This window comes from Brachycentrus maculatus, unplaced genomic scaffold (assembly GCF_059751285.1).
Source record: "Brachycentrus maculatus isolate JH-2025_06_01 unplaced genomic scaffold, ASM5975128v1 h1tg000033l, whole genome shotgun sequence".
NCBI classification, from domain to species: domain Eukaryota; kingdom Metazoa; phylum Arthropoda; class Insecta; order Trichoptera; family Brachycentridae; genus Brachycentrus; species Brachycentrus maculatus.
Window position 1 is genome coordinate 2259519 of NW_028280787.1, and position 17051 is coordinate 2276569.

Here is a 17051-nt window from a genome sequence, read left to right on the forward strand (position 1 = left end):
AATAATGTATTCTATTTTATTTACATACAAAATATTGTACAATAATAGATTTACAACACTTGGAAAACAATCATTATCACCAGGAAAAAAGATTGCATGTGTCAATTAGATTAGGCCATTGACCAAGACAATCCGGTGAGCCAAGTCAATCCAATAAAATAAAAGGTCACCAATTATATATATTTTTTCATTTAACCCTTATATGCACCCCATGGTGCATAGGGCACTGTATCGTAGCGATACAGTGTTATCTTGATCGTTAATTGCATGAAGGCAAGGTGATCAGCCCTGCGCTTCTTGTACCAGTCCAGGGTGATTAAATAAATATGAGTGTAAATCACCCATATTTATTTTGACCCCCCTGGGAATCGAGCCCGGGACTTCCAGCACGGTAGCCAAACGCGGTGATCACTACACTACGGAGGTGGACAAATAATAAATTAAATTAGTCAAATAATAAATTAACGAAGGAATTCACTATATCCACAATATTATCCTCCATTAAGGTAATATGATTTGATATGAAAAATAACAAAAAAACTTATCCAATATCTTATACAAGATAAACTCAAAAAAAAATGTTCACAAGATTTTTTTTTTAGTTGAATACAAACTGTATTGTATATTGATGAGAATATCTGTTGTTCTCAAAAAAGTTAATGCCAAATCAATAAATAATACTTAAGGCAGTATGCTAGTCATGTATACTTTGATAAATTCAAAAAAGGGGTCTTACAAAACACAAAAGTTTTATTTTTTATTCTTAAATTATCGAGTTATTTTACAAAGTTAATGAAAAATAAATAATTTTGAGAATCAAAAAGACTTTGTTTTTTGATCCACTCACAATGTGAGTGGATCAAAAAACAAAGTCTTTTTATTTCTCAAAATAATATATCAATATGATCCACAGAGTTAATGCTTTCAATATTTAAAACAAAAAATAAATAAGTAATAATTAAGTTACTAAGGTAGTATTTTACGAAAATACAACTAAAACTTTGTTTGTACCCACTTGTTTCAGTACATGTCCATCCCTGAAGATGATAAGCTCCTTGTCAAAACCGGTAGGAGATAAGTACCAAAAATGAATGTGGTCAAAAACAAAGTTTTTAATTTTATAAAGAACTATAAGGCTTCGCACGCTTCTGGTACATGCGTAGATCTGTTGCGATGATATTTTTGGTCCATCCTGTTTCATAACGAGTCCTCAGAGTCAGTTTTGATCTCCGGGGCACTTTTGGCTGTAGGCATCGCGGCCGCAATTCTGTCCCGAGGACATTGCGGCTGGGTGGGCGGTCAGAAGCAAGTCTTCAGATGCATTGACAGAAGACCTCGGGCGACGAACCCTTTCTTACAGTTCTGACACGTGTAGGGACGGGCGCCAGAGTGATATCTAGAAATTAAAATATATTCAGAAAATACTTTGTTACATTTTTTTTCTTTATTTTAAATTCTTTTGCATTACATGACATAAATTCAAGACAAAAAAATATGAATAAAATATAAATATAAATACAAAAAAAGATCCCACAAAGGCATGGCCTGTGTGTGGGTATACAATATAATTTAGGTCATAGTAAAGGGTATAAGGGTATAGGTATTATAAGTAGAACTAGAGTAATAGTGTTAAAATAACATGATTTCAGATTTCAAATATCGCTCACTCCTTTCAACAACGTCATAAATCAAAAATCGTCAATTTTGAGTTGTGCATGTTTTCGGAATGCCCAGAAAATGTACTATATCCCAGCAAAAGCGGCATTATTTTAACTAAATATTTACCCGCTACAGGGCAGAAACGGTTGTTTTTGCATTTTAAAGAAAAGGTATTGTTTTATTAATTTTTTTTAAATAAACTACATATTTTTCAAATGGAGAAAAAACCTTCAGGTTTTATCTTAAAAGATCTGTTGCACAGTAAAAAGATCAATAAGTGGCTTGATATTCATTTTTAATACATTTTATTTTATTTTCAAACTTTAAAAACAATCTCCTGGAAAATCGAGTTTTTTGATTTATGACGTTCTTAAAAGGAGTCTGCGATATATCAAAAAACTTGATTTTTCAGGAGATCGTTTTTCAAGTTTAAAAATATAATACAATGTATTAAAAATAAATATCAAGCCACTTATTGAACTTTTTACTGTACAACAGATCTTTTTAGGTAAAACCTGAAGGTTTTTTCTCCATTTAAAAAATATTAGAAGTGGAGGGTAGGTTGAGTGGCGTGTTGATATCGGAATAGTGGCCTGAAGTACCTTTCGTGTATGACGAGGGTGGATCTCTGTGAGAATGCCTTCCCGCAGTGGGAGCACACGTGCGGCCGCTCCCCGCTGTGCACGCGTTCGTGCAGCGTCAGGTTGCATTTCTTCACAAAGCCCTTTCCGCAGGTTCTACAAACAAAGGAAAAAAAAGAAAAATCAGAATCTTGGACAAAATTTACATATAATATAATATACTTATAAGCCTTTACTTATATAATATTAATAAAAATATAAATAGTTTAAAAGCGATCTTTATATATTTTTTACTTATATAAAGATTGCTTTTAAACTTTTCCTTGTGATGCTAAAAACTTCCGAGTGCAATGGTGATATGTATTTTGTACACCATATGTGAAAATGTGGTTAAATGGGAAAAATATTAATACATATTCCTTAATGTTGCTTTTATTGACCATAGTTGAAGTCAAAATGTAATAATTTCGTAATGTTAGCTCTGGTAGTACCTAAAAAAGAGAAAAGTATTTGAAAACGAGAAAAAAATACATTGTAAGCAGCCGCACTAGCTAGCGCAGCAACACAACCACCCTGAACGACGACTTGTGAGCCTCTAAAATGAGACCATCGGAAACAGTATGAAGCCACGTGCGCGTGTATGTAAAGTGCGGCACGCACGCGTTTGTCGCTGCAAATGAATAACTTTATATGTAATACTTTTATGTAACACATAAAAGCATTAAGGACGAATACGAAAATTCTGAGCCCGTATCTATTACATTTTATATTGATATTCTCATTTTAAAAGTCGAGTTGTAGTAAATACATAACACCGGGAGGGGAAGATTAAGAGGGATTAGCCTCCTGTAATGTCGATTCCCATCTGTCAAGCTTGTGTACGTAATATGTTTAAATAACTAAAATTGTGGCCACACCGTCGAGTTTGCAGCGCTGGCGTGAGCAGGACGGAAGCCTTACGAGACGAACTAAACCGGAGATCTCCGAGCGGAACCGGCGCTAAAGCGACAGCATCTCCGAAACGGCGAGAGCTGCTTAGTTCGTTGAAACAGACAGACATGTTTATTGCGACTTTTATTTTACTTCTTTAATCTTTTAACCGCGTCAACTTTGTTCCTGAGAGACGCCCGTACGCGGCGGTATTTCGCTGTTTTTAAAATAATTACTTTTATCATGTATGAATGTATGTAAGAGATGCCCGTGCGCGGCGGTATATCGCCGTTTTTTAAATGATTACTTTTATCATGTATTTAGTTAAGAAACGATTTATTTTCCTAAACAAAAACGTTCAATGGGATTCAATGTGCCTTTTTGGTACTCTATAATACACTTGTGTCACATTATTCTTGAAATATATTGTAATATAAACAAATAAGATCGTAACATAAATAAATCAAAGCACGCATCGTGTGTCACTCTTACCCACTGGCGATGCGTAGCGTCGAGAGTGAGACAGATATAGGGCATGATTATGGCGCGGACTAATTACCGACCGCAAGAAAAATCAGGGATCTGTTCTTTTATTTATTCTTGTGATGTTACAAATTATTAGTCAGATATTTCAACAGATGTCATAAGGCCAAGGATTGACGTATTATTTTATCCAAAGTTCCACACCATGAAAAAATCCCTCCAAGTTGAACTGAGCTTCGAAACATGGAGCGAAGTAAAAACACATACGCTTATGTCAGCCGCGTATGGGGCATGTTTTGTTAAAACACATACGGTTATGCGAGCCGCGTGGATCCGGTTAACTATATTCAGTCGAACCTCTATCTATCGTTTTTAAAGGGACCTATTGAAATAAACTATGAATGCGGGAAAACAATGAATGCGGGAAAAAGAAGTCAATACACAATAAGATACGATCGAGTTAAGATACCGTCCTCCCAATCTGCATAACCAGTGGTAGGTTGAAATTTTAAGAATATAAATTTTAGATGTAAATAATGTATTTATAAAAAAAAAATACAAATCCGAACAGAACCCAAAGATCTTCAGACTTCTTCTGTTGTACCCATCACACAAGCTTTTGATAGTTTATATCCCACACATAGGAATATTGTCGTCGAATGTAACAAAATTGAGATTTTTTTTAAAAATGTAAAAAACAGTCAAATTTTATCAAATATGCAGCATAATTCAAACAATGAATGCGGTAAAATGGTGGATAGAAACGATCAATGCGATCTATTTTTGTATGAAATTAATTTGGGGTTCAAGAAATAAACGATACATCCGGGAAAACGATTATTTGAGGAACGATAGATAGAGGTTTCACTGTATATATATTGTAAAGTATTTGTAATTATCTAAATCCAGTGTTATCGCATTTATTTAAATAAAAGGACTAACTGCAAGTAGAGCATTCTTTCATTTTTATTCTGGCACCACTTCTTTGCATTAACAATCACAATCACCACACGTGATCACAAAACGCGGCAACACGTAACTAACTAACTAACTAACCATCACGCCGCTTCGCCGCATGGGTATGCAGAGAGAATCGAACGCCACACCACTCTGCCTTTGCAAACATTCTTCGCCTCTTCTACATTCATGCATCTCCTCATACCCGACGATTATTACGACTCCTGACCCGACCGCTTTCAAGTATTTGACATACCTGATTGTGCCAGGTTTTAAACGCGGCAACACGTCGCCCCCCTAAAACGGCAACTGGCCATAAAGTCTCAACTTCCCACCTGCAGATGTGCGGCTTCTCGCCGGTGTGCGTCCTCCGGTGGAACTTGAGGTGCTCCTTGGAGCTGAGCCCCTTGCCGCAGATGTCGCAGAGGACGCTCGCGCCCTCCAGCCGCGAGCCGTGCTCCTTGGCGTTGTGCGCGCGCAGCTGCTTGCGCTGCGCAAAGAGCCGCGAGCACGTCTGGCAGCGGTGCTTGTAGAGGCGCGGGGCCACCGCCTCCGGGTGGACTGTCTTGCGGTGAGACATCAAATATCTGACCAAAACAAAAACCAATAAATATATTTACATATATATATATATATATATATATATATATATATTATTTATATATATATATATATATATATATATATATATATATATATATATATATATATATATATATACACATATATATATATACACATATATATATATATATATATATATATATATATATATATATATATATATATATATATATATATATATATATATATATATATATATATATATATATATATATATATATATATATATATATATATATATATATATATATATATATATATATATATTCACTTCAAACCATTATCCGCACCCCAATGGTGCATAGGGCACTGCTTCATGTAAACGCAGTGTTATCTTAATCGTTTACACATGAAGGAAAGGTGATCAGCCCTCCACTTTAGGTACCAGTCCAGGGTAATATTGAAAAAATATTATAGTGAAAAAATCACTTATATTTATTTGACCCCCCTGGGAATCGAACCCGGGACCTCCAGAACGGTAGCCGAGCGTGCTGACCATTACACTACGGAGGCGGACAAATATATAATAAATATATTTTTTTAAATTTCTTTAGTTAGCTTATACTACATTTAATACAAACTATTTTTTACACTTAATATACATCATATTTATTTATATATTTCCAACTTCTTGAGGTTAACAAAACATTAATTTTTAAATTCTTTCAGACTCTTTTCATTCTTTATACATTCAGGCATCTCATCATACATTTTCAAACACTTTTACATTATTTCTTTAAAAAATAGCAGGCTTTATTCTTATTTCTAGTACTATGTTTATGAATTTTTTTGTTTAAAACTATTTTATCCTTAAAATATTTAGGTAAATTATCATTTGAAAAATTATATATAAAGATAAGCATATTATATATTAGTCTCTTTTTTACAGGTAACCAGTTGAGTTATTTTCTGATTTTTTATACATTCTTATATATATTTCTCTTAAGTACTATTCTCATAGCTTTATTTTTAATAATCTCTAATTTATTTAAATTTCCTTAATTTTCCAAAAATAATACTGGTGAGCAGTAATCTATATGTGAAATAATTATTGTTTTAGTATTATGAAGGTATGTGCATGTGAGAAGAGTTGAACCATCCAGACTACCCCATATTGAATTGCAAGGTAGACAACTACCAGGCAGACCACCAAAGAGATGGATTGATAGATGGGAATCGACATCACAGGATAGCCTCCTGCGATGTTGATTCTCAACTTTAAAAAAGGCCATAAGGCCTACACCAAGAAGAAGATATTTTCTAGGGATGGAAAGATTGATACAAAGGCATTAAAAGGGGAATGAATGCTGAAAACAGTGGTGAAAGGTGGACTGAAATCAGTTGTAGCAAACAAAACCTATTAGAGAAAGGTAACCCTTACGCCGTGGATCTTCCTCAAAAGACTCTTAGATGGTCAGCTGGAGTGTCCCTTAGAGACGAAATAAAGATGTTTTGAATATTGAAAGCATTAACTTTGTGGATCATATTGATATATTATTTCGAGAAATAAAAATACTTTGTGTTCTGATCCACTCACATTATTATTAACCAACTAGTTTCGGCAACAACCTGTTGCCCTCTTCAGGGTTATATTTAGTAATAAATGTAACCATGAAGAGGGGAACAGGTTGTTGCCGAAACTAGTTGGTTAATAAAAATGTGAGTGGATCAGAACACAAAGTATTTTTATTTCTCGAAATAATATACAAAATAAAGAGTTCATGCATTCGTGGAAGCTTGGCTGTAACAGGCATCAATAGTAAGGTAGGGGAAAGGCAAATGAGATGGTATAGTCACATGGGACGCAGAGAATGTGAACATATTATAAACCAGGCGATCGCCATGGATCTCCCTCGAAAGACATCTAAAGACCAAAAAAATCATGTATGCTGCAGAAAGATAACATGATTCGAAGGCATGGCCTAGGTGATGTTTGTCACCTAGGCCAAGAGCCTGGACATCATTCACCTTGTGTAATATCACTTTTAAAGTGCGATTACACAAAGTGAATGATGAATTATAAGAATGATAAGGATTATGGTGATTATTTACTGGCCTTTTTACTGACTACGTCGGTACTGAGGGATCTCTGTGTATGACGATGTGGATGTAAAATGCAAGGATAATGACCTGGAATATATGAAATCCTTCCCGCACAGGTCACAGTTGAACGGTTTGGCCCCCGTGTGCACATTCTGATGCTCGTTGAACCAAGTGAGCACATCGAAGCCTTTGTTGCAAACTTCACAAGTGTACTGAAAATGATAATAATAATTAAAAAAATTAATAAATTGATTCGGCAGTCACTTTGTGGTAATATCAATCCACTTTTAACTCTTACCACTCTGTAGGCCAGACATTCCGCATACATACCTGGCGATTATTCCGATTCCTGACCTGACCTATTTGAAAGTATTTGAAATATTGGATCATGCCAATCTTTTCTCTGCTTCTATTATCAATTACATTCACCTCATTACGTAATTTGTTTTGCTATACATACTTTCTTCACTCATTCGATTCATATACATAAACCTTCTCAACAAACCTTTCTTAAGTGTCCCGTGGTTAGTGTCGCGGACTCTTTGTCAGAGTTTCTCGGTTCGAACACACTCTACCACAATTTGATACCTATTTCTAATAATGAGCCGCTTAGGCTCACAGAAATAGTATTAAATTGAAGAATTTTTGTGAATAATAAAAACTTCTCTTTAATTAGAATTTTTTTTTTATCGATAATGCATATCTCAGCCTTACATTCTTTCTCTATATAATAACCTAACCTTAAAGGCAATCTCACCTAACCTAAACTAATCTTCACTTTACACACGTGTTACATTCACCAATTCTACCCATTATTGACAACCACACTACTCGAATTCTTGGAAGCTCTATATATATGAACCAACTTTGAAACAATGTTCCTGAATCACTAGAACTTCAGTAGAGACATCTATTGGTGAGATGAAAAGAAGCTGTTTACTAAGCAGAAACTCTTTTATTAGTATGTGAGGTCCGAATCCTGGATTATAATCACATACATGAGAAACGCTAGAAAATATCATTTTCATTTTTATTATTTTAGCTTATAATTTGACAAGTTAATTTATTTACAACATTTTGAGTGTGTCCAAATACATGTTCACAAAACTGGATTTGATCACATAAACCAGCCCATGATGGTTGTCAGCCCCGTGAATACCCAGACTTCAATATTAAACTAACTCAATTGAATTAAATTCAAATCCTATATTTTCATTAATTGATTCGGCAGTCACTTTGTGGTAAAATCTATCCATTTTTAATTAATGTTTTACTTAGTAACTACCACTATTTCAGTGGTAGTTTCAAATCCTATACATTAAAATAATATATATATATATATATATATATATATATATATATATATATATATATATATATATATATATATATATATATATTTATGTATATATATATATATATATATATATATATGTATATATATATATATATATATATATATATATATATATATATATATATATATATATATATATATATATATATATATATATATATATATATATATATATATATATATATATATCCCGCTTCGGAAAACTCCTGCAGACACATGGAACAGAACAATATCCAATGAGATATTGTTCAACGTAACCTAACCTAACCTTAATGGCAATATAAACTAACCTAATCTAACCTTAAAGTCGGGTTCATGTCTCTTGTGGTGGGACTGCAGGGCTCCCCTGTACACGGTGCTGTAATTACACTGTTCGAAACGACAGAATAACGTCTTGATGCCGTTGTGAGCACGCCCGTGCAGAAGAATCTCGTACGCTCTCTTGTAGGAACGCCCTGAAAAAAAGACATTCAATGTTTGTTACCAACGTGTATTTTATTTTTATTTTTAATATTATATATATTAGTTGCCAAAGAAAATTCTCCTTGCCTATTATAAACAAGGATTTATAGCATATTTAGTTTATATCGCTAACTCCTTTAAACAACGTCATATATAAAAAATCGTACATTTTCAGTTGAGCGTGTTTTCGGAATGCCCAGAAAATGTACTATATCCCAGCAAAAGCGACATATTTTTGACTTAATATTTACCCGCTACAGGGCAGAAAGTGTTGGTTTTGCATTTTGAAGAAAAGGTATTGTTTAATTATTTTTTTAAATTTACTAAATATTTTTCAAATGGAGAAAAAACCTTTAGATCTTACCTAAAAAGATCTGTGGCACAGTAAAAAGTTCAATAAGTGGCTTGATATTTATTTTTAATACATTTTATTATATTTGAAAAATCAAGTTTTTTGATTTTTTGACGTTCTTGAAAGGAGTGAGCGATATGAATACACCATAATATATATTTTCAAACCCTTATCTGCACCCAATGGTGCATAGGGCACTGCATCATATAAACACAGTGTTATAGATCAAGAGATCTATAACATTTTGAGTGTGTCCAAATACTTGTTCACAAATCTGGATTATCTTTAATTCTAGGAGTTATATTTCATTTTATTTTTTGACATATATATTTTTCTTCATCTTTGAAGAGATGTCAAAAAAAAAAAAAAAAAATGTTATCTTGATCGTTAACACATGAAGGAAAGGTGATCAGCTCTGCGCTTCAGGAACATTAGAATATTAGAGTGAAAAATCACTTATAATTATTTGACACCCCCTGGGAATCCAATCCGGGACCTCCAGTACGGTAGCTGAGCGAGCTGACCATTAAACTACATTACACGATTACGCCATAATATATATTTAGACAAAAAAAAATAATAATCTAGAAACTTACCGCAAATATTGCAAGGAAATGGCCTAGAAGAGTCGTGCGATATGAGATGCCGACTCATAGCCCTCTTGTTGTCAAATATTTTTGAGCATTTCACGCACTGGAAGCCTGAAAAAACGATCGGTGTTGAAATTGTTATTTAGTAAACCTTTCCCTTCCGGTGCTAAAATAATACGCGCCTCCAGGTGTTGGGTAGTCACTACACAATAAGAAATTAGCAATTTTAAATTGGAAAAGTACGGACTAGCTATAGCTAATCCCCTTAATTAATTAGAAATGAAGTTTGACTTCATTCAATTATAATAATTTATATTTATTTGCTGAAAACATTAAAAAAAAACCATGTGACAACGCTCATGAAACAAGCATAGGTCCGCTCTTGTCGGGAGCTCAAGAGCTACTGACCTAGAAGCTAGAGAACATTGAGCTTTGAGCTCCTCTCGCTTACACAGTGCATGTATGCAAGAGTAAGATGCGAATATAGTGTCGCGGTTCCCGCACACTCTTCACGCACTGTTTATATACATATAATACCTCGGATGTAAACGATAAATTCTGATTATTATTGATATTATTTTTAAATCAATGCGTAAATATGTAATGGAGGAATACTTAAAATCTTAGCCTTGTATTTATTATATTTGTAGAGATATTATGGTTATTAGAAGCAATGTGTACTAGGTACACAACACCGGGAAGTGAAGGTTAAGGCAGCAGCAGGCACTTCGGTGGTTGGAGCGCTACGTGCAGGGCAGTCAAGGGATAACTGGAGAAGAGTCATTGCTTCCACAAGGGTCACAACCCTCAGCAATGAGGAATAAGACGGGTAAGAATAATAACCTCGTTAAATTCCTTTTCTAGGTTGATAACATCACTTATCTTTTTATTTCTGAAGGAAGGCTATTGAATTTTTTAAAACATAAATACAAACATAAGTTATTTACTTTTTGCTTTTTTTAAGTGATCGTTTAAAACTATGAACTTCTCTGCAAATTGAACATCAGTCTTCGTATCTGACTTCTTCTCCTCATCCAAAGACGGTTTGAAGTCACTACCGGATTCCTTGTTCTCATCCTTGGGGAACATCGATGGATTATCTACCTGGAATTAATATTTTTTTGTTTTTAGCTTATAATTTGACCAGTTAATTTATTTATTTGGACACACTGTGTTGTAAAAAAATATAAATGTTTATCTGTTTAAAATCTTAGTCGCGTATACAACGATAAACTGAAAAACTGGTTTTAAACAAACTTTTACTATATAAAAATTCTTACATGGTCTTTGTAATGTTGTAGCAAGTCCGTTCTGGAATTTTGATAAACGAAACACGTCAGGCACTGCCATTTCATCGCCTCCTTCGCCGTTCCCTCCGGATAGAACCACTTGTCCCCTTCATCTTCCTGCTTAAACTTTCCTTCTTCAATCTTCACCTCACACTCGACATGAACAGCATTCTCATCGCCGACCTTTTTGCTTTTCTTGAACTGTTTCTCTGCAATTTTGGTCGATCCTTTAGGCCTGCCCCTTGGCTTTTTTTCTTTGATTTCTTCAACGAGATCTTTCCTTCTCTTCTTTGCCTTTTTCTTTTTGTAAACGGCGTCGTTGGATTCATCCTTGATTTTTATTTTCAGCGGTTTTAATCTGATGTTATTCAAAGTTAAATCGTCGTCCGAGCTATATTGGTCGACATGATCGGTGTAACTGTAATTATCTTCATCTAGACATTCTTCTTTTATTTTTATATCTTCCTCAAATTTTTCTTCGACCAGTTGTACGTGAGCAATGTCTCCATTCTGCGGTACATCCATCAAGGTTAAATCCGTCTGCGTGCATATTGAGTTGTATTTTAAATCGAGCTGTTTGACTTTTGTGGAGAAATTGTTTAAAACGATGACACTTTCCAAACACGAACGTAGTTTAGAATAATTCGTGTCGTTCGGTTCTTCCTTGATTGTTTCATTTAAATTTGAATCAGGATGTTTCAATAGCGACGTCGCAGGTATAACAGAATCCTCAGACACGAAGCTACAAAAGAAAAGAGAAAAAAAACTATAATAAGTTTAATATTTGAACTTCTGAAATAACTAAATAAAGTTAGCTAAAGTTAAAGGTAGATTATTTTTTGACATCTCATCAAAGATGAAGAAGAATATGGAGGTCTGGGCATTTACGGGGCTGTCGACCGTCATAGGCTGGTTTAAGTGATCACTTAACACACGTGTACACACAATATTTGGACACACTCATAATGTTGTTAAAGGTAGATAGAACTTGAACTTTGAAAAAAAAACATAAATTACAAATTGATGATAAAGAAGGCAAAGGAAAAAGGGAGTTTAGGGAAGGAGGTAGAGGAAAAAACTAAGGGAGGAGGTTTGATGGACAGTTAGGATTCTAATGAAAGATAGTAATGTCTCAGACGTTTCTTAAAAGTTGTTAAAGAAGATGCATTTTTTAAAAGGAGATATATTTAACTAACTAACTAACCATCACGCCGCTCCGCCGTAGGGGTAGGCAGAGAGAATAGAACACCACACTACCCAGTCTTTGAAAACATCCTTCACCTCTTCCACATTCATGCATCTCCTCATACATACCCGACGATTATTTCGACCCAGCCGTTTTCAAGTATTTGACATGCCAATTTTTGCTCGGTCTTCCTCTGCTTCTTTTTCCAACTACATTTGCTTCTTAAATTTGTTTAAGTGTTATTTCCTTACTCATACGTTCCAAATGTCCAAACCACCTTTCGGAATTACTTCTGAACTAAATGTATTATATTGTACAAAACATAAAAAGTCATCTTAGAGAAACATAAAAAAAATACATTGATTGTCCGTACCTTTTGATCAAATGCTTTTCAGCATCTATAACCTTAGAACAGTATTCATAAATATCATCTATTTTATTTGAACAATCGTTACAAATCTTTCGAGGCAAGTTGTCAGTTTTGGAGATCTGAAAAAATAAAGAAAAAAAACATTTTTTTTGAATTTCTGATTTGAATAAAAATGATTAAAAATTCCACGATTTAAGCACTGAAGAAAAAAATAGAAGTAAAAAAATGAAAATTATTATTTTATCTAATCTATATATAAAAAATAATAAAGTCAAAGTTAATAAAATATAATTATCCAATAGATGGACGCCAAGGATTAATATACAGAAACAGTTTCTTTTTCAAATTCAAAATACATATTATGTATTTTTTACGAATATACAGGGGACTACGTATTCGGTTGTCATACAGAAATAGGGAAAAAAATAATATGTCGCAACTCACTTTTATTGGGAGGCATGCCTCTATTTTCAAAAATATGCTCTTGTCGTCAAAAATCAGATGATTTACACATTGTTTACCGAGGCAAAGTCGACAGATCTCCGTCATAGTAAGGATATTTTGATAATAAACAATCTTTTGACATTTGCGCAAGACTTACGACTCGGCCATTTTTTTGACCTTGACATAAGAGTTGCCAAAATACATCTCAAAAGTAAACACTGGTGTTATTTATTATATTTAATTAAACGGGGTTAATTGTATATACGGAAAATTTACATTTAGGAGACTTTTTGATAAATAACTCGACACTGGCTATAACACCCAAGAAGGGTGAAAAGCCATCAAAAAAAAGAAGAAGAAGAAGACTTTTGATAGTCAAATCATGTGATTACCTTTAAATCCTGTCCTCATTAGTTTCAAAAATTAAATCTCAAATTTTATTTTACAATTTTATGTATAAAAAACATAAAATTTCTGTCTAGATAGTTCAAATCTTTTTGGATTTCAAGTACTTGGAATCGAAAACATTATAAACTTTCACGAAAGCGGTATGTAACGTCCTAATTGTGAAGGAATTTCATTTTAATTATTTTTTTATTAAAATCTCTCTTCTCGTATATGGTAACATAAAGTGCATTAATTTTTTTTAAATACTTTGGCTGATTTGTGAGTATGAATCGCGATTTAACATCGATGAGAGAATTGATGACAAACATGGAAATGCCCTTGTTATTTTTACATAATTTCAGAGACAGTGGAAAATTCGAAAACATAAGATCCCGGTACGATCCATGTCTAAAGATGGCTGAATCATATATGATTTCTTTATGAACAGAAAGACGGCTGCGGGTGATGAACTTAATTCCGTTCCACCCCGTCCAAAAATACCTCTGTGGTGGAAGCGACCGAAGTCACTGTCAAGGTTGATTACGGAAATTCATTACGTGCACAACGTATGAAGGAATCAATTCCATTGTATAAGTAGGATAATGGGGCTATTGTACGTTTAGATATGAGTCTGATTGTTGTGAACTCAGTGTGGAGTTGGTTATTGCTTCACGATAAAGGAAAAAAAATACTGGTACGAGAGCTGATACTTTTGTGGATTAGGCAACACGTACAAGTCAGAAATGAACTTCCTCTTACTAGTCTTACTATATTTAATTTTTAATTATGAACATGTGATTAATTCTGTAGCGTTTCGGACGCCTTTGGAACGTTCTCTATAAAATATTAAATAAACCTCCATCAGGGGAGGGGTATTGCGTAGTCTCATTATCATTTTTAAATAAAAAAATAACAGTTACATAAAAATGGATAAAAACCAAAATGAAATAAATAAACTGTAAATTGAAATTTGTGGGAATAAAAAAACATTTTAAATACAAATTTCTTTAGGACAACAACTAGAACACAACCGCCACCACTAAGCCAGTTTATATAAAAAAACTTCAAAAATAGTGCCGGAGTCGATAATTTTATTACTATACGTAGGTACTTTTTTATATTTTTTTATTTGGCAACATTTATATTTGATGTATTCAATAATTAAAATGGCTGCCGAGTTGTCATCTTTTGTTTTTGACATATTAAATTGATTTCGAAAATAAATGCAATAACACGATGGACACTTGCAGATTGTGTCTTAGTATTACGCTAGTTAATAATTGTATTTTTGGAGATGATAACAAAATTTATCTTAAACTTATTTCTTGCCTACCAGTTAAGGTAAAAATTATATTTTTAAGTGTGAAAAATTCGGTATTTTATTACTTAAATAATTAACTTTAAATGAAAATGGCATTTATTTTGCACCTTTTCGATTGATTTCGATTTTTGTTATTATTTAATCCACTGTAGACGACATCAATTCGCGGGGACATACTTATATGTATATGTATATGTTTGTTGACATTATTCTTTGAATTTCAATTTTAGGTAACAAAAGAAGATTCACTTCCTAAAAAAATATGTGATATTTGTTCCTACAAAGTTGATGATTTTTATCAATTTTGTCACAAAGCTCTCGATGCCGAAAACAGGTAAGATAATATTATCTTATATTTTGTATATTAAAAGCATTGTTAACTTTGTGGTATGGTAATATTATACTCTCCTTATTATTGGGTCGTGGGTTCGATTCCTGCCAAGTGCAAAATAAATCCAAGAAAGATTTATTTTAAATTGGTCAGGGTGTTTTTCATGTATATTTCATATTTACCTTCCCTATCCTTACTATCCTACCTGCAGACAAGCCTCCAATAGAGGCTTTACGGGTTATTCCTTTAAAAAAAAAATATTACTTAATTTATTTATTGTAACTGCAGACAGTTGGTAGAATTCCATATTGAATTGTTGGGTAATGTATCCAAAATAAAACAAGGTTTATTATTGATTTCTACAATATGTATAAAATGTATAAACAATTTATTATTTTCTTTGTGTAATTCCACCTTAAAAAACACTACTTCGTGACTACCGGTTTCGTAATAAATCTACATTGATGTGATGATGGAATGATTATTCCTAAACCGGTAGTCACAAATTAAGAGTATTTTTAAAGTGATTTTACGTAAAGTGAACGATGAATGATAAGGAGAGTGTTATATTAACCCTTAACGGTCCAATGTCGAATCTCATTCGATATGGAATTTTTCCTCTTAGGTCTCATCTTGGATGTTATTAAATTTTTTTTTCATCATTTGTATTATTTATTTAAAATGCAAGCTTACATTTTTGTCCCACATCTATTAAAATAGTATGTGCAGACGAGTACCGGCGGGTATGTATGAGGAGGAGATGCATGAACGTGGAAGAGGCGAAGAATGTTTGCAAGGACAGAGTGGTGTGGCGCTCTATTCTCTCTGCCTACCCCTGTGGGGAACGACGTGATGGTTAGTTAGTCAGAAGAGTACAAATATTTTTCCGATTGGAATGTAACTGTCTAGCTAGATTTTTTTTTTAAATTTTGGGGGACCAGAAAGGGTTAACTTATTCTCGCAATCAAAGTAATAAATAGAAAATAGAAATGTCACTACTTTGTAATTTTTTCTCTCTCATAAATTGTTTGTATTTATTTTAGATTAATTCTCGCTTTAACAAAAAACGAGAATGAAGTGAATGGAGTAAATGAGAATGTACCAGAGATAAATAGAAATCAATTGTTTCAATGCAGTTCGAATTTTAATCATGTCAACGGTTTCCAAAGGCCTACATTACTAAATTCTAAAGTCGAAAAAATCGTTCTGCCGGTGACCGTTAGCACGCAAACCGACGACGACTCTACACTGATAAAACCAAGCGAAATAAAGCAAGAAGACGCGTCCTTCCTACCTCCATTTAGCAATAACGACGACGGTGATCACTACCAGGATGATTCATTTCCCGTGGGACACGACGAGGTGTACGCTAAATTTGATCCGCCTTTTGAAGAAACCAAGCCCCGGAAGCATTCCAGAAACAAGAAATCAAAAAAGGATAAGGCAATAAAGGTCAAAATCAAAAAATTGAAGCCGCCGGTGATGACGAGCATCAAAACAGACTCGGAGGATGAAGAATTCAACGAGACTTTGAATATTTTGAAAGCGAAGCAGGTCGGTAGGCCCGGGCGGGGGGCGGACGCGCAAGACGTTGTGGTTTTGGGTGAAAATGGCATAAAAATGGAGTTTTCAGACGGCGTGGAAATTCAGGAATACGATAAGAACGACGAATCGGAAGTTTGGAA

General features: G+C 33.7%; 2 protein-coding genes across 2 annotated transcripts; one reads left to right on the forward strand and one right to left on the reverse strand.

Annotated features, from left to right (window-relative positions):
• On the reverse strand, window positions 1-13512 carry LOC148312773 (uncharacterized). The gene is made up of 11 exons (XM_088274250.1): window positions 13328-13512; window positions 12887-13002; window positions 11319-12069; window positions 10986-11142; window positions 10045-10149; window positions 8935-9089; window positions 7365-7489; window positions 4946-5197; window positions 2262-2396; window positions 912-1396; window positions 1-842 (listed from the first exon to the last, which is right to left on the reverse strand). Exons 1-10 carry the CDS (start codon window positions 13430-13432, stop codon window positions 1300-1302), a joined length of 1998 nt encoding a protein of 665 aa, XP_088130376.1. The 5' UTR covers window positions 13433-13512; the 3' UTR covers window positions 1-842; window positions 912-1299.
• Window positions 13513-14885: 1373 nt separating this feature from the next.
• LOC148312774 (uncharacterized) lies at window positions 14886-17043 on the forward strand (the record flags this gene model as incomplete). Its single annotated transcript, XM_088273701.1, has 3 exons — window positions 14886-15055; window positions 15266-15369; window positions 16410-17043. Coding segments are annotated over exons 1-3 (843 nt in total), but the record flags the coding sequence as incomplete, so codon positions are not given.
• Between the last annotated feature and the right edge of the window lie 8 nt (window positions 17044-17051).